The 25023-nt window shown below is 38.0% G+C and overlaps 1 protein-coding gene across 1 annotated transcript in view; it reads right to left on the bottom strand.

Annotated features, from left to right (window-relative positions):
• REELD1 (reeler domain containing 1) overlaps positions 1 to 25023 on the bottom strand; it is a 92155-nt gene that overhangs the window by 28977 nt on the left and 38155 nt on the right. Inside the window, exon 2 of the mRNA XM_053700215.1 lies at positions 15792 to 16014. Coding sequence (XP_053556190.1) covers positions 15792 to 16014 — 223 coding nt within the window. The remainder of the gene's footprint in view (positions 1 to 15791; positions 16015 to 25023) is intronic.

Here is a 25023-nt window from a genome sequence, read left to right as displayed (position 1 = left end):
GTGAGGTGCAATGTGAACTCGACCTCGCGTTCGCATTGTTCATAAGCATTGCGCTCACAAGCGCACACTTCCATAGACTCCAATGGGAGCCTTGTTCTTATGCCATGGGACACGGCATGAGAACTAGTGCAGCGAAGGGGGTAAGTTGTGCAGTGATAGGCAGTATATTTATGTGTTAATATGTGTACATACAAATACTAACACATTAATATATATGTATATTAGCATATACCTATATATTTACATTTACAGCAATGTAAAGGCACCCTACACCACTTTTAACCCCTTACAACTGCTTTTAGCAGTTATTGAAAAAAGAAAAAGAAAAAAAAGATGCTTATTTATTTATTTTTTAAACCAAAACACACCACTTTATTTGGGGGCAATTGGGGGACTTTTAGATCTGATCTCTAAAGGCCGCTGCTCCATAACATAACCCTGTCCGCCTGCTCTGATGATCTGATCGCTGGTTAATTTTGTGAGTGCTAATTGCTACCGTAAACTTGCGGTAGCAATAACCAGCTACTTATAACGGCTAGTGATTTATCGTGTGCCCGTAAAAGGGAAAATTTGCCCGTTTGCAGGCGCACAATAGGTCAGAGCTCCATTTGTAATCTAGCCATATATATTTTCTGTTCATGCTTATCACCTATACTATTTCTATGACCAAAATACACCACCTTTAAGGGACAGTGTATTGTAATTTTTTTCCCTCTTTTAATGCGTTCCCAAATTATCTATTTGACCTGCTGGAATGCATTCAATTGTTTACAAATAGCTTATTTGCCTCTACTTTGTCATTGAAATAGCAGATTTAGTCTGTTCAAACCACCACCTGCAGTAATGGGTACAGAAAGGCTATGTAAACAAGATCCAGCAGGAGAAATCACTTTTCCAGTGGGGGTGGGAGAGATAGTTACTATGATGTTAATTTCCAATTGTTATCTCAGACAAAGATCAGATAAGAAAGACAAAGTATGTATATAGAGTGATAAGATAATGAGATCCGTTATCCATGCAAGCTCATCCTATTTTAATGGATTAAATGTTCAAATAGAAAAAAATGCTGTTTCATATCCAAAAATAAACACAAAGGTGAAATTTTACATTTTATACTCTGCAACAGGTAAAAATTAATTGGAAACAAATTAAGGATAAAACATTGCAACTAACTGTAACCTGGTGCCAAAATGAAATTCTAAACCAGGATGGGAATTCAAAGACTATTACTACAGATGATGTTCAGGAAAATAAAACTACAGTAAGATTAATGTTATTTTTCCTATAAGGAATTAGGAAGCTGAACACATTCAGACCTATTTGCAAATCTTTCTGTGTTGCTTCATACTGTTCACTCTTGTCTATGGCAGTCCTATGCCTAAAAGGTTTATGTTCAAACTCTAAGTCATCAAACTTTATCATTGTTATAGAATGTGCTTACAAATCGGTACTTACAAGGAATAAGCTACTGAGTATATTAAATAGACATGAAACACAACATTTTCTTTCATGATTCAGACAGAGCATACATTTTTTTCCCAATTTATTTCTATTATCAAATTTGCTTTGTTGATGAGGTATCTAAATCGGTAGCGAGGGGATGTCTGGAGCACAACATGGCTGCCATCTAGTGCTCTTACTAATACATAACATTTAAGCAAAGCTGCTGCCTTATTGTAGACACATTCACGCTCCTGAGCTTACCTTCCTGCTTTTTAACAAAGGATACCAAAAGAATGAAGACAATTTGATAATAGCAGTTAAATGAATTAGAACTGTATGCTCTATCTGAATAATTAAAGAAAATGTTGGGTTTATGGGAAGTCACATCTGTTTAGGAAAGAAAAGCAAATGTGTTGGGTGGGTAAGGGGTATGAAACCTATACAAATGTCTATGCCAAGATCATATAACATTCTTAAAATGTATTCTAAGTGATTGGAATGCTGAAAGAATAGGAAGCCAAAAAACAAACACATGAGCTGAGTTTGAAGCTTTTGTACAGCTCACTTAGCTCACTTAAATGTTTGAAATGGAGGACAATAACTCTTAAAGGGGCCATTATAGTCAAAATATTACATACGCTGATCCGTTACAGCATGTCATTTTAAGACTATCAGAAACTACTGTGTTTAATCCCTACAAACACATAGTTGAAGTACCGTTCAGGACTGGCAGAGCACTGCTGGTCCCGAGCAGAAACTGCTGCTGATCCAATCTGATCGCAAAACTCATATGTGGAACTGGCGCTGCTGATTGGATCTGTGTCATTTTCCTCTCCGGACCTGCAGTGCTCTTAAAATCCCAAGTGGAATTTCTACTGTGTGTTTAAACCCTTTGCGGGGATTAAAAACACAGTACTCTAGGGTGGATAGTCTTAAAATGACATGCTCTAACGGATCAGCACATGTAATTTTATGACTATAATGGCCCTTTAAGTCCTACAGTCTACATCAGCTAACAACACATCTGTGCTTCATAGGATCATTAAAATGATACTGACATGCTAGTAAATAAAATAATAAAAACAGTGAGGAAATAGAACCACAATATTATATTTTAGAAATCTTAAGGGACACATATACATTTCCGATTATGAAAAACAGAAATAATATGTTTCCTAACAATGACCAGATTTTTAGCTTTGCTTTTTCTTGCGGACACAAAAACTAGGGCAGGGGCCACCACCCGGATAAGAATATGACAGAGTAACAAATGGATAAAGGGATGGTCAGTCTTGTTTAATTTACAGTACAGGAAAATATGGGGAAAGTAGAAAAAGTAGACAAGTTTATTATAGGACTTACAAGAACAGAAATGATATATATATATAACATTTACAATTTCTACTACTGAGGGAATATAACAAAGAGCTTTTTAATGTCTATAAATCAGCGATAAAGTGTGAATGCAAAATTCTAAAATGTCAATTAAATATCATGCACCAGATCAGGAAGGCTAAAAGGTAATCATGTTTATGATATAACAACACTGACATTTATCTTCTAAACTAAGTAAATGTAATGTATAATGATTTTGCTGCTGTTGAACTGAACTACATAAATTACAGCTCACTGAAGTAAATTATATTTGAGGTATAGGAATTAAGATACAGAACACCTAGCTGACTTGTTCTGTGAAACATTTTTGGAATATTCTGTTTGCCCATTAGCATGTATATATGATACTAGCTAGTGGAGTTCATGAAGAATTAAAAAGGTGACCCCTACATATGGCACAACTGTGAAGATGAATATACTTCAGGTTATGTCTCTATATACCATGCATAGATATCCCTCAGTTTTTCTTAACACTATATGCATGCAGTGGCGGCTGGTGAATTTTTAAGATGGTGGTGCACAAGGCCCCGCCCTTTAAGTAAACCCCACCCCTTAAATGGCCCCACCCATTTGAACAAAAACATAGCAATAGTTCCCTTTTCAGACTCAATTAAAGAGATGGTCTAGTCAAAATTAAACTTTCATGATTCAGGGTTTTTATCATCAAATTTGCTTTCTGGTTGGGGACATACGATTCAAAATTGATTACTTAGATTAAGCATACTGTTTTTTTTAAAAATAAAAATAAAAACTTTCCAATTTACTTTAATTATTTGTCTTGATATTCTTTGTAAATGTGTCACATGAAGTAAATTGGATTGTTTTTTAATTTGCACACTTTATAAGAATCATCAAACTTTAATTCTGACTTCCATTCAGTATCCTGCACTCAGCTTGGTGTTATGCTGTGTGAACATTGCATAAATGAAATAGGGAACATATACTGGTTACAGAGATTTTTAAAGACATGTATAAATAAAGTTACTCAGCATGACAAAAGCATGGGGCGCAATCCGATAAAGATCGTAGTTTGCGGCGCAAGCGAGGGAACCCCCGCCGCCCGTAGTTTCAGCTCGCAACTCGAGCTATCCCATATACGGCGCAGTCAGATGCTAAAGTGCCGTAAGTCGGATAAACCAGCGTAAGTACAAATTTCTGGAGACGCCAGTGACTTACGGCACTTTAGAAACTGCCGGCGCCTACAAAACCTGACTAAATTATTAAATCTCCCGTACTGTCTAACACACCTCCCAAACATAGCCCGACACGTCTAACCCTCTATCCGCTATCCCCCCTCACTATCCTAACAATAAATGTATTAACCCCTAAACCGCCGCTCCCGGACCCCACCGCCACCTAATAAAGTTATTAACCCCTAAACCGCCGCTCCCGGACCCCGCCGCCACCTATATTAACTATATTACCCCCTAATGTGAGCTCCTACCCCGCCGCCTCCTACATTAACTACCCCTTAATGTGAGCTCCTACCCCGCCGCCACCTACATTAACAACCCCCTAATGTGAGCCCCTTACACTGCCGCCAGCTATATTAAAATTATTAACCCCAATCTAATCCCCCTATCCCGCCGCCAGCTATATTAAAATTATTAACCCCTAATTTAATCCCCCTACCCCGCCGCCAGCTATATTAAATGAATTAAACCCTAATCTAATCCCCCTACACCGCCGCCAGCTATATTAATTACATTAACCCCTAATTTAATCCCCCTACACCGCCGCCAGCTATATTAAATGTATTAACCCCTAATTTAATCCCCCTACACCGCCGCCAGCTATATTAAATTAATTAACCCCTAATTTAAACCCCCTACACTGCCGCCAGCTATATTAAATTAATTAACCCCTAATCTAATCCCCCTATACCGCCGCCAGCTATATTAACTATATTAACCCTAATTATATTAGGGTTAATATAGTTAATATAGTTATTATATTATATATATTAACCCTAATTATATTAGGGTAAATATAGTTAATATCGTTATTATATTATATATATATTAAGTATAATAACCCTATCTAACTCTAACATCCCTAACTAAATTCTCATTAAAATAAATCTAATTAATATTAATATTATTAATTAAAATATTCCTATTTAAATCTAAATACCTATAAAATAAACCCTAAAATAGCTACAATATAATTAATCATTACATTGTAGCTATTTTAGGGTTATATTTATTTTACAGGTAACTTGGTATTTAGTTTAACTAGGTGCAATAGATATTAAATAGTTAATAACTATTTAATAGCTACCAAGTTAAAATAATTACCAATTTACCTGTAAAATAAATCCTAACCTAAGTTCCAAATACACCTACACTATCAAAAAATTAAACTACAAATATCTAAACTAAAATACAATTAAATAAACTAAACTAAATTACAAAAAAAACCAAAACACTAAATTACAAAAAATAAAAAAAGATTACAAGATTTTTAAGCTAATTACACCTATTCTAAGCCCCCTAATAAAATAATAAAGCCCCCCAAAATAAAAAAAATTCCCTACCCTATTCTAAATTAAAAAAGTTAACAGCTCTATTACCTTACCAGCCCTTAAAAGGGCCTTTTGCAGGGCATGCCCCAAAGAAAACAACTCTTTTGCCTGTAAAAAAAAAATACAATATCACCCCCAACATTACAACCCACCACCCACATACCCCTACTCTAAACCCACCCAAACCCCCCTTAAATAAACCTAACACTACCCCCCTGAAGATCTCCCTACCTTGACTTCACCCAGCCAGGCAGAACTCTTCATCCGATCTGGGCCATGTCTTCAATCAAGCGGCAGAGAAGTCTTCCATCCGGCGATGTCTTCATCCAAGCGGCAAAGAAGAAGTCTTCCATCCGGCGATGTCTTCAATCAAGCGGCAGAGGACCTCTTCTCTGCCGCTTGATTGAAGACATTGCCCGGATCGGATGAAGAGTTCTGCCTGGCTGGGTGAAGACAAGGTAGGGAGATCTTCAGGGGGGTAGTGTTAGGTTTATTTAAGGGGGGTTTGGGTGGGTTTAGAGTAGGGCTATGTGGGTGGTGGGTTGTAATGTTGGGGAGTGGTATTGTATTTTTTTTTACAGGCAAAAGAGCTGATTTCTTTGGGGCATGCCCCGCAAAAGGCCCTTTTAAGGGCTGGTAAGGTAATAGAGCTGTTAACTTTTTTAATTTAGAATATGGTTGGGAAATTTTTTTATTTTGGGGGGATTTATTATTTTATTAGGGGGCTTAGAATAGGTGTAATTAGCTTAAAAATCTTGTAATCTTTTTTTATTTTTTGTAATTTAGTGGGGTTTTTTGTAATTTAGTTTAGTTTATTTAATTGTATTTTAGTCTAGATATTTGTAGTTTATTTAATTTATTGATAGTGTAGGTGTATTTGGAACTTAGGTTAGGATTTATTTTACAGGTAAATTGGTAATTATTTTAACTTGGTAGCTATTAAATAGTTATTAACTATTTAATAGCTATTGTACCTAGCTAAAATAAATACCAAGTTACCTGTAAAATAAATATAAACCCTAAAATAGCTACAATGTAATTATTAATTATATTGTAGCTATTTTAGGGTTTATTTTATAGGTAAGTATTTAGATTTAAATAGGAATATTTTAATTAATAATATTAATATTAATTAGATTTATTTTAAAAAGAATTTATTTAGGGATGTTAGAGTTAGATAGGGTTATTATACTTAATATATATATGATATAATAACGATATTAACTATATTTACCCTAATATAATTAGGGTTAATATACTTAATATATATAAAATAATAACGATATTAACTATATTAACCCTTATATAATTAGGGTTAATATAGTTAATATATATAATATAATAACTATATTAACTATATTAACCCTAATATAATTAGGGTTAATATAGTTAATATAGCTGGTGGCGGTGTAGGGGGATTAGATTAGGGGTTAATGTATTTAATATAGCTGGCGGCGGTATAGGGGGATTAGATTAGGGGTTAATTAATTTAATATAGCTGGCGGCGGTATAGGGGGATTAATTTAGGGGTTAATGTAATTAATATAGCTGGCGGCGGGGTAGGGGGATTAAATTGGGGGTTAATGTAATTAATATAGCTGGCGGCGGGGTAGGGGGATTAAATTAGGGGTTAATAATTTTAATATAGCTGGCGGCGGGGTAGGAGCTCACATTAGGGGGTAGGTAATGTAGATGGCGGCAGTGTAAGGGGCTCACATTAGGGGGTAGGTAATGTAGATGGCGGCGGTGTAAGGGGCTCACATTAGGGGGTATGTAATGTAGCTGGCGACGGTGTAGGGGATCACATTAGGGGGTTATACTTTTAATGTTGGTGGCGGCGGGGTCCTGGAGCGGCGGTTTATGGGTTAAATACTTTATTATGGAGTGTGGCAGGGGGTTCGCGGTTGACAGGTAGATAGATATTGCGCATGCCTTAGGTGTTAGGTTTTATTTAGCAGATCACGGTTGACAGGTAGATAGACATTGCGCATGCGTTAGGTGTTAGGTTTTATTTGCATGTAGTTTAGGGAGTTACGGGGCTCCAATAGACAGCGTAAGGCTTACCATGGCTGCATTTTGTGGCAAGGTGAAAATGGAGTAAGATTTCTCAATTTTCGCCACGTAAGTCCTTACGCTGTATATTGGATACCAAACTGCATGGTTTGGTATACCTGCCTATGGTCCAAAAAACTAAGGCCGAAGGCAGAAATATACGAGCGTAACTTCTAGGTTACGCCGTATATAGGATACCAAACCCGCTCAAAATTCGGCATCGCCGGCTTTTGCGGGCGACGCTGCATATCGGATCGGGCTCCTGGTGTTTAACGAAGCAGAACCAGACATTTTTAGATGTATCTCTGTATAAACTTTATGCAGCCTAATGTTGATCTTAAGTGTTAGTGTATTGTGCAGTTTTATATCACTTTTTTAAAAATATTTAAAATGCAAAAGTACTTCTATGCAAAGACATTACAACTGTATATATAAATGTAGTATTCTTCACTGAACACTAAATTCATGTTGCATTATCATATTAGAACTATTAGAACTTCCAAGCATAAGGTCAATGTTTTATCCTCCTACACAGCATTTCTCTTTACAGGTCATCATCCTCTTATGGGTCACTTCACTCAATAGCCAGAAAACACTGCTTAACCACTGTTGTTATATACAGTAGATGTTTCTCCCAACACTGGGTTGATGCTTGTATTAGGGTATTATTGTAATAACTACACATGTTCTAATTGGTATAACAGCAAACATGATCAAAATAGAAAGTGAATGGAAGGAATGTTTTTAAGAAATACTATGTCCTGTCAGAGCGCTCATGGGAATAAATATAGGAAGATACTGTTTATCTTTTTGAAAAAAAGTGCACAATTAAAAGTTATTTTGATTGATTCATTGACTTGTTCTTATATTCTGAATATAAGAACAAGTCAATGAATCAATCAAAATAACTTTTAATTGTGCACTTTTTTCAAAAAGATAAACAGTATCTTCCTATATTTACTCCCATGAGCGCTCTGGGAGATTCATAAGACACAACACTGCACAGGTCGAATCACATCAACGCATTCAGCTAGTAAGCTGCCTGCTCTGTCATATGCACTCCCGGGGCTTTTAGATCCAGCCTCTACCGTCAACTTCTGTTTTAAAATGCCCACGCCACCAACTTCCAAATGAGCTCCTCTCCGCTCAACAGCTATCTCCACAATGAGATTTTCGCGCCGAGCGCCATTGAGGGGGAGGAGCCATGACGTATGCGGCAGCGTGGCCTGGTACAGCGTATCAGACAGAGGCAGAGCACAGGCTGAAGTTCCACTTGCACAGTTCAGCCTGTGCAATTAAAGCCTCTATAGGAAGGAGCTGGGAGCGACATCTAGTGCAGTGCTGCACAATCGATCACTGACTGACAGGCATAGGGCTCTCTACCGCACGTGCGGTTGAGAAAAAAAAAATACACATAATAGGGTTTTTTTTATCTTTTTTTAAAAAAAGCCTGGATTTCAATTTTTGGGGGTAAAAATAAAATATAATTTTTAAAATAGGGGGCTATTTGAAAAATTATATTTTATTCAGCAAAAAGTTTTTTAATTTTCTGCCTGCTTGGGGGTTCATGTGCAGGAGTGCACAAATGGAGGAGCCTCCACTGTATGCATGGACGCCCACAAGTGGAACAAGAGGAACCACCCCCGATTTTACACGTTTGGTGTATGATCCTGGCTCTATGTAGTAAAAAATCCACTCAACCTACTTCCTTGTAACCTAGAGGGAAATTATACCATGCAGTAGAGAAAGAAAAATTGCCTCTTTAAAACTAGGGGTCACGCGTCCCTCTGGTTATCGGTTGATATGAATAGCAGTTTCCTAATATGTGCCTCATAAGACACCTCAAATGAAAGGTTAAATGAACCTCTAGATATCAGATGGTAATTTCTTAACACATACACCAGGTTTACTAAAAGGTTGAAAGTCAAAGGTTGCTATAAATTGTGTAACTATCTTGAGTGAAAAGATTTTTGTACATCATATGATCCATTATTAATAAAAATAAACTTCTTTTTCAAATGAGGCATATATTACTCTCTAGATTTCACCTCATTAATAAATAATTGTAAGAGATATCTCACTATACAGCATGTTTAGAGTGGACAAGGAATATAAATCTCTATAAAAATAAACCATTACACATTTGACACCGCTCATTATAGTGAGTAGATCCTTCTCATGAATCTCTAGAGATCACAGGGTCAATTATATTAATGTACTACATGCTTCACAGTTTTAAAATTGGATATATGCTAATCCCAACTATATAGAGGCTTCTTTGAAATTATGTATAGCTGAGAAATGTTATTTCTCCAACATAGGTGTGTCCGGTCCACGGCGTCATCCTTACTTGTGGGATATTCTCTTCCCCAACAGGAAATGGCAAAGAGCCCAGCAAAGCTGGTCACATGATCCCTCCTAGGCTCCGCCTACCCCAGTCATTCTCTTTGCCGTTGCACAGGCAACATCTCCACGGAGATGGTTAAGAGTTTTTTGGTGTTTAAATGTAGTTTATATCCTTCAATCAAGTGTTTGTTATTTTAAAATAGTGCTGGTATGTACTATTTACTCTGAAACAGAAAAGAGATGAAGATTTCTGTTTGTAAGAGGAAGATGATTTTAGCAAACGTTACTAAAATCGATTGCTGTTTCCACACAGGACTGTTGAGATGAAGTAACTTCAGTTGGGGGAAACAGTTGGCAGACTTTTCTGCTTGAGGTATGACTGGCCACATTTCTAACAAGACTTTGTAATGCTGGAAGGCTGTCATTTTCCCTATGGGGACCGGTAAGCCATTTTCTTAGATTAAGTAAAAGAATAAAGGGCTTCATAAGGGCTTAGAAAACTGGTAGACATTTTTCTGGGCTAAAACGATTACTTTGCTAAGCATATTTTGCAGATTATAACTCTTAATAGTTATTATAATCTTGGGGATTGTTTTAAAAAAACGGCAGGCACTGTATTGGACTCCTTTTTCAGATGGGGGCCTTTTCTAGTCATAGGCAGAGCCTCATTTTCGCGCCACTAATGCGCAGTTGTTTTTGGAGAGCAAGGCATGCAGATGCATGTGTGAGGAGCTTAGAACCACTGAAAAAGCTTATAGAAGGCGTCATTTGGTATCGTATTCCCCTCTGGGCTTGGTTGGGTCTCAGCAAAGCAGATACCTGGGACTGTATAGGGGTTAAATGTAAAAACGGCTCCGGTTCCGTTATTTTAAGGGTTAAAGCTTTCAAATTTGGTGTGCAATACTTTTAAGGCTTTAAGACACTGTGTTGAAATTTTGGTGAATTTTGAACATTTCCTTCATACTTTTTCACATATTCAGTAATAAAGTGTGTTCAGTTTAAAATTTAAAGTGACAGTAACGGTTTTATTTTAAAACGTTTTTTGTGCTTTGTTGACAAGTTTAAGCCTGTTTAACATGTCTGAACCATCAGATAAGCGATGTTCTATATGTATGAAAGCCAAGGTTTCTCCCCATTTAAATTTATGTGATGATTGTGCCATAGTGTCCAAACAAAGTAGGGACAATGATGCCACAGATAATAATATTGCCCAAGATGATTCCTCAAATGAGGGGAGTAAGCATGATACTGCATCATCCCCTTCTGTGTCTACACCAGTTTTGCCCACACAAGAGGCCCCTAGTACATCTAGTGCGCCAATACTTATTACCATGCAACAATTAACGGCTGTAATGGATAATTCTATTGCAAACATTTTATCCAAAATGCCTAATTATCAGAGAAAGCGCGATTGCTCTGTTTTAAACACTGAAGAGCAAGAGGACGCTGATGATAACTGTTCTGACATACCCTCACACCAATCTGAAGGGGCCAGGAGGGAGGTTTTGTCTGAGGGAGAAATTTCAGATTCAGGAAAAATTTCTCAACAAGCTGAACCTGATGTTGTAGCATTTAAATTTAAATTAGAACATCTCCGCGCACTGCTTAAGGAGGTATTATCTACTCTGGATGATTGTGACAATTTGGTCATTCCAGAGAAATTATGTAAGATGGACAAGTTCCTAGAGGTTCCGGTGCCCCCCGATGCTTTTCCTATACCCAAGCGGGTGGCGGACATAGTAAATAAGGAGTGGGAAAGGCCCGGCATACCTTTTGTTCCTCCCCCTATATTTAAAAAATTATTTCCTATAGTCGACCCCAGAAAGGACTTATGGCAGACAGTCCCCAAGGTAGAGGGGGCGGTTTCTACTCTAAACAAACGCACTACTATTCCTATAGAAGATAGTTGTGCTTTCAAAGATCCTATGGATAAATAATTAGAGGGTTTGCTTAAAAAGATGTTTGTTCAGCAAGGTTACCTTCTACAACCAATTTCATGCATTGTTCCTGTCACTACGGCAGCGTGTTTCTGGTTCGAAGAACTAGAAAAGTCGCTCAATAAAGAATCTTCGTATGAGGAGGTTATGGACAGAGTTCATGCACTTAAATTGGCTAACTCTTTTATTTTAGATGCCTCTTCGCAATTTGCTAGATTAGCGGCGAAAAATTCAGGGTTTACTATCGTGGCGCGCAGAGCGCTTTGGCTAAAGTCTTGGTCAGCGGATGTGTCTTCCAAGACAAAATTGCTTAACATCCCTTTCAAGGGTAAAACACTGTTTGGTCCTGATTTGAAAGAGATTATTTCAGACATCACCGGGGGAAAGGGCCACGCCCTCCCTCAGGATAGGTCTTTTAAGGCTAAAAATAAGCCTAATTTTCGTCCCTTTCGCAGAAACGGACCAGCCTCTAATTCTACATCCTCTAAGCAAGAGGGTAATGCTTCACAACCCAAACCAGCCTGGAGACCGATGCAAGGCTGGAACAAGGGTAAGCAGGCCAAGAAGCCTGCCACTGCTACCAAAACAGCATGAAGGGATGGCCCCCGATCCGGGACCGGATCTGGTGGGGGGCAGACTTTCTCTCTTTGCTCAGGCTTGGGCAAGAGATGTTCAGGATCCTTGGGCGCTAGAAATAGTTTCTCAAGGTTATCTCCTAGAATTCAAGGAACTACCCCCAAGGGGAAGGTTCCACAGGTCTCAATTATCTTCAAACCAAATAAAAAGACAGGCATTCTTACATTGTGTAGAAGACCTGTTAAAGATGGGAGTAATTCATCCAGTTCCAATAGGAGAACAAGGGATGGGGTTTTACTCCAACCTGTTCATAGTTCCCAAAAAAGAGGGAACATTCAGACCAATTTTAGATCTCAAGATCCTAAACAAATTTCTCAGGGTTCCATCGTTCAAAATGGAAACCATTCGAACGATCCTTCCCACCATCCAGGAAGGTCAATTTATGACCACGGTGGATTTAAAGGATGCGTACCTACATATTCCTATCCACAAGGAACATCATCAGTTCCTAAGGTTCGCTTTTCTGGACAAGCATTACCAGTTTGTGGCACTTCCATTCGGATTAGCCACTGCTCCGAGAATTTTCACAAAGGTACTAGGGTCCCTTCTAGCGGTTCTAAGGCCAAGGGGCATTGCAGCAGTACCTTACTTGGACGACATCCTGATTCAAGCGTCGTCTCTGTCAAAAGCAAAGGCTCATACGGACATCGTCCTAGCCTTTCTCAGATCTCACGGATGGAAAGTGAACAAGGAAAAAAGTTCTCTGTCCCCGTCAACAAGAGTTCCCTTCTTGGGAACAATAATAGATTCCTTAGAAATGAGGATTTTTCTGACAGAGGTCAGAAAATCAAAAATTCTAAGCTCTTGTCAAGTACTTCATTCTGTTCTTTGTCCTTCCATAGCGCAGTGCATGGAAGTAATAGGATTGATGGTTGCAGCAATGGACATAGTTCCTTTTGCACGAATTCATCTAAGACCATTACAACTGTGCATGCTCAGACAGTGGAATGGGGATTATACAGACTTGTCTCCGACAATTCAAGTAGATCAAAAGACCAGAGATTCACTCCATTGGTGGCTGATCCTGGACAACCTGTCACAGGGAATGAGCTTCCGCAGACCAGAGTCACGACCGACGCCAGTCTGGTGGGCTGGGGCGCGGTCTGGGAACCCCTGAAAGCTCAGGGTCTATGGTCTCGGGAAGAATCTCTTCTCCCGATAAACATTTTGGAACTGAGAGCGATATTCAATGCTCTCAAAGCTTGGCCTCAACTAGCAAAGGCCAAATTCATAAGGTTTCAATCAGACAACATGACGACTGTTGCATATATCAACCATCAGGGGGGAACAAGAAGTTCCCTGGCGATGGAGGAAGTGACCAAGATAATTCAATGGGCGGAGGTTCACTCCTGCCACTTGTCTGCAATCCACATCCCAGGGGTGGAAAATTGGGAAGCGGATTTTCTGAGTCATCAGACATTCCATCCGGGGGAGTGGGAACTCCATCCGGAAATCTTTGCCCAAATAACTCAATTATGGGGCATTCCAGACATGGATCTGATGGCCTCTCGTCAGAACTTCAAGGTTCCTTGCTACGGGTCCAGATCCAGGGATCCCAAGGCGACTCTAGTAGATGCACTAGTAGCACCTTGGACCTTCAATCTAGCTTATGTATTCCCACCGTTTCCTCTCATTCCCAGGCTGGTAGCCAGGATCAATCAGGAGAGGGCTTCGGTGATCTTGATAGCTCCTGCGTGGCCACGCAGGACTTGGTATGCAGACCTGGTGAATATGTCATCGGCTCCACCATGGAAGCTACCTTTGAGACAGGACCTTCTTGTTCAAGGTCCATTCGAACATCCGAATCTGGTTTCCCTCCAACTGACGGCTTGGAGATTGAACGCTTGATTTTATCAAAGCGTGGGTTTTCAGATTCTGTAATAGATACTCTGATTCAGGCCAGAAAGCCTGTAACTAGAAAAATTTACCATAAAATATGGAAAAAATATATCTGTTGGTGTGAATCTAAAGGATTCCCATGGAACAAGATAAAAATTCCTAAGATTCTATCCTTTCTACAAGAAGGTTTGGAGAAAGGATTATCTGCAAGTTCTCTGAAGGGACAGATCTCTGCTTTATCTGTTTTACTTCACAAAAGGCTGGCAGCTGTGCCAGACGTTCAAGCGTTTGTTCAGGCTCTGGTTAGAATCAAGCCTGTTTACAGACCTTTGACTCCTCCCTGGAGTCTAAATCTAGTTCTTTCAGTTCTTCAAGGGGTTCTGTTTAAACCCTTACATTCCGTAGATATTAAGTTATTATCTTGGAAAGTTTTGTTTTTGGTTGCAATCTCTTCTGCTAGAAGAGTTTCAGAGTTATCTGCTCTGCAGTGTTCTCCGCCCTATCTGGTGTTCCATGCAGATAAGGTGGTTTTGCGTACTAAGCCTGGTTTTCTTCCGAAAGTTGTTTCCAACAAAAATATTAACCAGGAGATAGTTGTACCTTCTTTGTGTCCGAATCCAGTTTCAAAGAAGGAACGTTTGTTACACAATTTGGACGTAGTCCGTGCTCTAAAATTCTATTTAGAGGCTACTAAAGACTTCAGACAAACATCTTCTTTGTTTGTTGTTTATTCTGGTAAAAGGAGAGGTCAAAAAGCAACTTCTACCTCTCTTTCTTTTTGGCTTAAAAGCATTATCTGATTGGCTTATGAGACTGCCGGACAGCAGCCTCCTGAAAGAATCACAGCTCACTCCACTAGGGCTGTGGCTTCCACATGGGCCTTCAAGAACGAGGCTTCTGTTGACCAGATATGTAAGGCAGCGACTTGGTCTTCACTGCACACTTTTGCCAAATTTTACAAATTTGATACTTTTGCTTCTTCGGAGGCTATTTTTGGGAGAAAGGTTTTGCAAGCCGTGGTGCCTTCCATTTAGGTGACCTGATTTGCTCCCTCCCTTCATCCGTGTCCTAAAGCTTTGGTATTGGTTCCCACAAGTAAGGATGACGCCGTGGACCGGACACACCTATGTTGGAGAAAACAGAATTTATGCTTACCTGATAAATTACTTTCTCCAACGGTGTGTCCGGTCCACGGCCCGCCCTGGTTTTTTTAATCAGGTCTGATGAATTTTTTTCTCTAACTACAGTCACCACGGTATCATATGGTTTCTCCTATGCATATTTCCTCCTGTACGTCGGTTGAATGACTGGGGTAGGCGGAGCCTAGGAGGGATCATGTGACCAGCTTTGCTGGGCTCTTTGCCATTTCCTGTTGGGGAAGAGAATATCCCACAAGTAAGGATGACGCCGTGGACCGGACACACCGTTGGAGAAAGTAATTTATCAGGTAAGCATAAATTCTGTTTTTGTTCTGTCCCCCCTCATCAGAAACTAGAAAAAAATCCTTAGAAACATAAGTGAGTGTATTTGTATCAGTGGAGGTTAGGGCTAGTTGGACCCGATTCTAAACAAGTGGTACCATACCGTAAATTAACAAATTTTTTGAAAAATACACTTACAAAAATTTAATGTCTCCAACTGGCTGATCTGGTGACTTCCACACAAAAGACAGATTTCGCTTCAGGGACTTGTCAGAGTGGGTCACGGTGTCTCCATCTTCAAAGCAACGAAGTAACTTTGTGCCAGGTGGAATAAAAACAAAGGATCCAGCAACTTGGTCATTAGATACTCTGCGAGCTTGAAGAAGAAAGCCCATGAAATCCTTTGAGCTCCTTACAGTGACTGAAATAAAGGTAATGAAAAAGATCAAGGTAATTTACTGTTACTTTAAGGGACATGGAAGCCAATATTTTTATTTAATGATTTAGGAAGAGCATGTAATTTTAAACAACTTTCTACTTTACTTCTATTATCCTTTGGTAAAAAGCATATTTAGATAGGCTCCGTAGCTGCTGATTGGTGGCTGCACATAGATGCCTTGTGTGATTGGCTCACCCATGTGCATTGCTATTTCTTCAACAAAGGATATCTAAAGAATGGAGCAAATTAGACAAAATAAGTAAATTGTAATGTTGTTTAAAATTGTATTGTCTACCTGAATCATGAAAGGAAAAATTTGGGTTTAGGGTTTCTTTAAAGGTTTGATTATACAAGGAAATATTTAAAGAGACAGTATAGTCAAAATTAAACTTTCACGATTCAGGGCATGCAATTTTAAACAACTTTCCTTTCATTGTAAGCAGTGGAAGAGCTAAAATGGGGATACAATTTTGACCGCAAATGAATAAATAAAAAATGCCAGTACAAGGATTATCTATCAATAAAGAGATTATCTATCTTTTAAACAATAAATATTTTGGAGAAGCCTGTCCCTTTAACATGGTTTTCCAAAAGTAGTGGGTCTAAAGGATTTTGCAGAGTACAAAAGTACTGGTCAGTAGTCCTCTACTTCACCCATATCAATGCATGTGCTTGTAAGGCACCTTATAATTTGTTTTTATATAATATAGTATAAATATATTGGCTTTTAGAAAATATGTATTTACATTTAAAACAAGATATAATTCATTTTCATATATGCATAGTATATCAGTATTTAGGTAATGCATTTCAAAACAATCTCCATACAAAACAAAGCTTTATAAAAGCAGGTGTTTTTTATTCACAAAAGTTCCGGGACGCTGCGCAAGAAAGGCCTAGTGGAAAAGACGAGCCTGGCCCCTTTACTGGGGCCAATCAGAGACTCTGTTCTAAGGTGGAATTTGAGACTCACTATAGCAGTCTCCTGGGCAAAGGATTAAGATAACTGCAGTATCTACTCCAGTTCTCCAGCTTCTCTGATGGGAGAGGAAGAAGCACTTTATTGAAACAAACTCTACAACAATGGTTTCTTAATTATAGCAAAAAGGCAGCGTTGATCAGCATTTTAAGAATTAGCCCAGCCCTCCCCACTTTTACTCTCCTGAGCAACTTTGGGCCTGATTACTAGTGAAAAGGTTTTTATCGTGTTTGTTTGTATGCATCGTGTGTAGCACTCGTATTACAAGTTGAAAGTAAGCATGATCGCTTGAGCGCAATTGAAGTTAATGTTCGTCAAGAGCTCTGGTTAACTGTTTTGCAAAACAGAAAAAAGTGTCTCAAAACATATAAATAAATACATTTTAAAGTAAAGTCATACCTCTTTTATTGCACTTCACTTTATTGCGCTTCCCAGATTTTGCTCCTTTTACAAATTGAAGGGTTGTGGCAACCCTGTGTCGAGCAAATTTATCTGTGCCATTTTTTCCAACATATATACACATATAAACACATAAATACACATGAATACACACCTAAATATATACATACATACCACACCTTCAGCAAAAAGATTATGACTGAAGGCTCAGATGGTGGTTAGCATTTTTTAGCAATAAAGTTTTATTTAAATTAAAGCATGTACATTTGTTTTTTTTTAGACATAATGCTATTGCACACTTCATAGACTACCGTATAGTTTAAAAATGACTTTTATATGCATTGGGAAACAAAAAAAATAGTGTGACTCACTTTATTGCTATATTTACTTTACTGTGGTGGCCTGGAACCGAACCCGCAATATCTCCGAGATACGCCTGTACAGTTACTCTCATAATAAAATTATCTAATAAAAATTATTAAAAAAAATATTGCACAAAAAGTTTTAAGAGCTCAAAGATATGAGGTCTCATGTAGAGATACATACATGCATACATATATGTATCTAAATATGTACGTACATATATATATATATGTATTTATATGTGTATATATGTATTTACAGATGTATATACACATATAAACATATAAATACATATGTATACACTTATATATATATTTAAAAAAAATAATAAAATAAAAAGGGCAATCAGCTCTTTTCCAGCCCAAAAACCCTAATCTAAAAAAAAAAAAGCCACCCCAAAAAATAAAAAAAAGCCTAAGACTAAGCCCCAAATAGGTACTCACTGTTCCTGAAGTCCGGCGGAGAAAGTCTTCTTCCAGGTGGCTCCATCATCTTCTATCTTCATCCGGAAGAAGGCGGCACAGAGAGGAGGTGCGGAGCTGGCTTTCCTGATTGCGTGGATTCTCAGCGGCGATCATCAACGGTGGCGGTCTACAGCGGTGTGGAGGCTTCTCTTCATCTGATGTCCGTCGTACACTGAAGATTGAATGCAAGGTACAGCATTCAATTTGGAGAACCTTGCATTCCTATTGCCTGAAATTTTGAAATCAGCCAATAGGATGAGAGCTACTGAAATCTTATTGGCTGCTCAAATCAGTCAATAAGATTTCAGTAGCTTTCATCCTATTGGCTGATTTCAAAATTTCAGCCAATAGGAATACAAGTTACCACCATAAATATGGGGTACCTTGCATTCAGTGCGACGGACGATCGCATGAGGAGGACCGCCACTGAGGATCCCCACATCGGGGAAGCCAGCTTCGCACCTCTGCTCCGCGCTGCCTTCGCTCTGGATGAAGATAGAAGATGATGGAGCCGCATGGAAGAAGACCTTCTCTGCCGGACTTCAGGGAACGGTGAGTACCTATTTGGGGCTTAGTCTTAAGCTTTTTTTTTTTACTTTTTAGGGTGGCTTTTTTTTTTAGATTATGGATTTTTTGGGCTGGAAAAGAGCTTATTGCCCTTTTTAAAGGCAGTAAAAGAGCTGAATGCCCTTTTAAGGGCAATGCCCATACAAATCCCCCTGTAGGGGCAATGGGTAGTTTAGGTTTTTTTAGTGGTGTTTTTTTTTTTTTTTGGGGGGGGGGTTTGGTGGGTGGGGGATTTTACTGTTAGGGGGGACTTAGTATTTTTTAAATGTAAAAGAGCTGTTTAACTTAGGGCAATGCCCTACAAAAGGCCCTTTTAAGGGCTATTGGTAGTTTAGATTACGGGGCGTTTTTACTTTGGGGGGGTTATTTTCATAGGGATTAGGTTTAATTTTTTTTATTTTTGATAAATTTGTTTATTTTTTTCTGTAATTTTAGAGTTTTTTATTTTTTGTAATTTAATGTTAGGATTTATTTAACTGTTAGTAAGTATTGGGGTTAATTTAGGGGGTGTTAGGTTAGGGGGCTTAGTAATTAAATTAGTTATTTGCATTGTGGGGGGTTGGCGGTTTAGGAGTTAATAGGTTAATTAGGTTTATTGCAATGTGGGGGTGGCGGTTTAGGAGTTAATATGTTAATTAGGTTTATTGCGATGTGGCGGTTTGTCGGTTTAGGGATTAATAGGTCAATTAGGTTTATTGTGATGTGGGGGTTGGCGGTTTAGTGGTTAATATTTTAATTATGTTATTTGCGGATTAGCAGTTAATTACTTTATTATTTTGTGATGTTTGCGGTTTCGGTGTTAATACTTTGTGCGGGAGGTTAGTTTTTTTTGTTATACTTCGCGCAGGCGGTTAGGTTTTTTTATTTCTTGCGGGTGGTTACTTGTTTTTTCATTGTTTCGTGCAGGCAGTTTTTCATTGTTTCGTGCAGGCACGGTGGTGAAAGAATCCACGCACGCAGAACGCAGCCTTTGAGGATTCATGCGTATTGGCGACACTGACAGACGCGCTATAGATATGTTACGAATAAAGTCAGATATTGGGTAATCCTAGGTAAAGCCCAATGTAAGATCATACATCTGGCTTTACCCAGGTAATCCTAGGCTAATCCTAGGATTACCCAAACGCTTCTATTCCAACCAGCTGGACATCTAATTAATCTACTAGCACATTAATATGCCCCACGTAACAACTTCCCTATGAATTTATAAGCCCCTACAAACAAACACCTGTCAGAAAGAATGTGCTAACCATTAGGATCCTAACTGTATTAATCCCTGGATCAATAAACAAGTCATGAATATAAATTCACCTAACAATTCATCTTCTAAAATTATTGCCTCTTTGCAAGGTATTTCTCTCGTCTAGTATCCCCTCACAGTGCTGGTAACTTCACCTAATAGTGGGGATCATACCTTAATCCTAATTCCAGCCAACCCTGTTCTGTTGTTTCATCATTCTTTTTTTAAGACAATGCTTATTTTCACCTCAAAAAGCTATCTTAAAAGATTCTCTTGAGCTTCATATTTTTGTAGGGTCCCTATCATTGCACTGTGTTAGCGCAACTGTATAGAAGTGCAGAAGAAAAAAAAAAATCAAAAGACATTGTCAGTCACTGCTGAGAAAGGGAAGTGCAGCCCACTCTTGCAGGAAGGGGCTCAGATGTACATTAAGACAGACGGCTTCTTTAAAAGCTTCAAGCAGAAATGAAAAGGACATATTACAGGTGTTGATGTTAGTTCTGTTTGAATCATTAAAATAAGTCTCCTGTTGGAATATAAATCTGAAGATAATTGTATTCACAATCTTGTCAGAGGAAAAGCAGAGATACTTAGGGACTGATTCATCAATGTCTGTCCGACATGATACGCTGTAGCGTATCAGGTCCAACAGACATCGTTGAATGCCAACAGCATACACTGTTGGCATTTATCATTGCACAAGCAGTTCACCAGAACTGCTTGTGCAATGCCGCCCCCTGCAGATTTGCGGCCAACCGGCGGCTAGCAGGGGGGGTCAATCAGCCCAATTGTATAGGATCGGACAAATTGCAGACCGCAGCCTCAGGGCAGCGGATCAGTTATGGAGCAGCGGTCTTTAGACCACTGCTTCACAACTGCTGTTTCCAGCTAGCCTAAAGGCTCACGCAGAAACAGGGGCATTAAGCTCCATTCGGAGCTTGATAATTCGACCCCTGAGTATCCTTTGAAATCATCTGGGTGTAGCTATATGCTGAATATAAAATAAGAATTAAGGAGGGTGCAGAACTAGGCTGTTCCTTGAGCAGATATGTTCTACTGAGGCTTAATCAGTTTTTTACTTATTGCTTTAAACTCAATTATTGTGGATCATCTGTGAATGTGATGACATTATCTCTGCTACTAGTGCCTTAAACAGAATTTGAGATGCTCCTGCTCGTGCAGAGAATTCCTCTGCCTCTCCGGCTGATTTCCTGTCATAGGAACTGGCATTATCTTAGCTCAGGTCATTTTATAGTAGTGTCTAACAAACCTTCTGAAGAGCTTGCTAAAGGCGAATCTGCTTATTGTGGAGGTGTTTTGTGTGTTCCTTTTATATCTAATGGCAAAAGTCAGTAGCAGAGCAGTCTTGGATTCTTGTTTCCACTACAGTTTGATATATAATGTAGTGTGATTAATTCTGTCCTAACGTTTGAAAAAATGCAAAAGGTCTTAGCCACCCCAAGTGCAAATAGATAGATTATTTCCAAAGTCAAAGTATGGGAGACAATGAACTGTCAGAAGATGAACTATTTAAAACTGCAAAATCTATGAAGGAAGGTCACTGCTTCCAGTTGAGACTTGTGTCTTCTAAGTACGTTGTGCTTAGTGACCGTACAAATTATATAAATTATGCCATCTACAAAATTCTGCTATTTTATCTATCAATGCGCAAAAAGGCATTCGATTCCATAATGTGGGATCACCTATTTACTGCACTTGAACATTTTGGGATCAGAAACCAACTCCCAGATTTTATTAATTCAGTTTATAGTAAAGCATCTTCCTCCCTCTTAATAAATATTTAATATATTTAATATATTTAATATGGCTATTGAGCCTTTAGCCATTAAACTTAGAGGAATTTTAGAGGGAATCTCTATAGGAAAAAGTAAGTTCAAATTACTACTATATGCATACAATCTCCTTTTTATTAAAGATGCAAAATTAGAAGTCCCTAAGTTATTAGATGTAATACAAATATTTAGCTCCTTTTCTGGTTATCAGATTAATGCTCTAAAATCTGAACTCCTATGGATTTTTCAAGATCCTAAAAGGAATACAGAGACACCCTTTAAAGAAATACAGATTCAATTTACCTATCTTTGTATTAATATATGCTGCAACCCTAAACAGTGGTGCAAGATTAACTTTGTTCCTATTATTAAAACAAGATCTAGAAAATTGGTCAAAACTCCCATTATCTTTGACCGCTAAAATTAATCTAATTAAAATTATAGCAATTCCCAAATTTGTATATCTTATGTACAACATTCCGGTCCTTATGCCCAAAAAAGATATTGAGGCGGTACATAAAAGTTTTAGATCTTTTCTATGGGGGAAAGGACGTAAAAAAATAGCATTAAATAAGCTAATAGAGGCAAAAAATATGGGAGGGTTCGCTTTTCCTTCATTGTATAAGGTAATTATATTGCATCTTTAGTGGCTGAAGAAAATATAGTATCTCCATACTCTTTACAAACACTACTCCATTGCCATGTGGGGAAATTACCAACAAAAGGTGAAGAAACATATCTCTATATATAGAATTATTAAAGCTTGGCATGCTCTATGTACATTATTACAATCGATTACCAATTGCTGGAAACACATATTTCATTAAAGGAGTACATAATAAAACATTTAAAATTTGGGCTAATAAAGGGTTAAAATATATTTACCAATTAAAAGATCCAGAATCTTCTAGTATCTTCTCATTTGCAGACTTAAAGCAACAATACAATCTAGTAAATGGATACACCCAGGGATACAATCGGGTCTCATTTTATATACTGCAGGTATTCACTCAATTAAATATTGGCTTAAACTGATTTTGAACTATTCTGGTTACCTAAACTTAAAAATGTTAGTATTAAAGTGGCAATCAGATATACCAGAGATAGATAAAAAAAAAAGGCTATTAGTAGTATTCGAAAACTGGAAAAAGCTACACTAGCGGCAAGCTGGCAAGAAAGCCATATTAAATTAATTAACTGGGTATATATTGTGCCTGTTACTTTAAGTAAATGGTTCCCTAATACAATCAATAATTGTCCCCGGTGTTCAAACGTCAATGCCAGTTTAATACACATGTTTTGGAATTGCACTAAAATTCACCAATTCTTGTCAAGAATAAGCTTTTGGCTAAGTAAAACATTACAGGTCTCAATTAAGTTAGAGAAACATCATATTTTCTTATTGCTTGACTTTGACACATTTAGACATGTTAATACACGTTTTATCAATTCTACGATTCTGGGTGGGAGATTATTTCTCTTAAATAGATAGCAGGCGGGAGGTGGGGGAGAGAAAGAGAACAGAGAGGGAGAGAGACATTATTCAATTTTATTTATTTTTTTCTTCTCATTTTGTTTGTTGCAGTTATCGTCACTATATTTTTGCATAGTCAAGTGTGAGGACTCTTCAGAAGTAAAGAGATATGCTCTACTCGTTTTTTCCTCTTTTTTTGATGAAAAGCTATTCCTATTATGATTTAAATAGACTAACAGGGTATTAAAACAGTATATAGTTAAGTATGATCTATGTTTCCCTTTGTATCTATTTTTGTCTTTCTTTTTTGTATACTTCTACCTTATGTCTGATATAGTGGTATCATGCTTTTCCAGATGTATATGGAATTCTATGTTATAACAAGTTATGATGTATATTTAAAAAAAAAAAAAAACATTTTTGGGTGGTGTAAACCCATATTTAATGGATGATATAAAGGTAGAATGTGATGTATCTATTCATATGATTGTATAAATTGAGGTAACCTAAATAATTCCAAGAAGACCTTTATACTTTGTTAAAAGTATCTTTATTTTGTATGTGGTCTGCTATGACAATGTATGAACTCTGTTATTCCTAATAAAAATAAAAATAAAATATGCCATCTAAGCCTTGCTAGCCAGTGACCATGAATTTCTCATGAAAATATTTGATACATCCTTTGCTGGCTTAAAGAGGGACCTAGACCCTATTAAGGAGTATACACATGCCTTGGAGAGAAAGCAGGAAGATGTTGACCATGCCAGTTAAGTCTCTTATTCACACAATATCATCCTGGGCATATAATGTCTCTAGTGGGGAAATTGCCTGACCTAGAGGTCCATTCTCTTTTGTCAGAAAGATGTAGGGCGTCTGGGTCTGAAACACAGTCCTATATTATTGTTATGTTTTTTCTTTTTCTGTTATTTCCTTCTGTCCATGGGAACAGTAAGATGGAAGAGAACTGGGGATGAATTAAAACCTTTATTTTTTGGTTTGCACTTTTTTTTCTACTTGCATTTGTCTGGATTCTGACTAAGGGATAGATTGCAAATGGATGGCAAATGTTTGCTCGTCTCTGTATTACAAGTGGCGCGATTGTTTAAATTACCACAAATTTGTTTGCGTAACCTCATATTTCATATTCAGATTTTCTATGTGCAGCGTTAAGCATCAATGTGCGCTCATATTACAAGTTTCCCCTTAAATAGGGGTTACCTTGCATTCATTTTGGCTGGTTTATGAACCAGCCAATAGGAATGCAAGGGCACCCCTATATAAGAGGAACCTTGCATTCAGAGAAATTTTGTGGCAACTGAGGTTTTTTATGTTTGGCCCTTCATGTTTGTTGGCCACATCCAAATATTTACCAACTATGGGAAAGGGTATTTCGATTTTGTTATGGAATTGCTCCTTAGATTCATTCTTTGTGGGAACTGGGTCTTTTGTTTACAGAGTATACCAAAGGCCCAAATGGCTCTCTGTATTTATCTTCTCTTAGCAGTGACATTGGAATTAGATTGAAATTGGTTGAAAGATTTTACTCCTTCCTAATCTATAAACTGCTTTAGAGATATTGAAGACTATCGGCTAGATTTAGAGTTTTGTCGGTAACGACCCGCGTAGCTAACGCTGGCTTTTTTCTGGCTGCACCTTTTAAATAACTCTGGTATTGAGAGTCCACAGAATGGCTGCGTTAGGCTCCAAAAAAG

Source organism: Bombina bombina, chromosome 2, assembly GCF_027579735.1.
Source record: "Bombina bombina isolate aBomBom1 chromosome 2, aBomBom1.pri, whole genome shotgun sequence".
Taxonomy (NCBI): Eukaryota; Metazoa; Chordata; class Amphibia; order Anura; family Bombinatoridae; genus Bombina; species Bombina bombina.
Note: the sequence above shows the minus strand (reverse complement) of the source record. Positions and strands in the feature narration are given on the sequence as shown.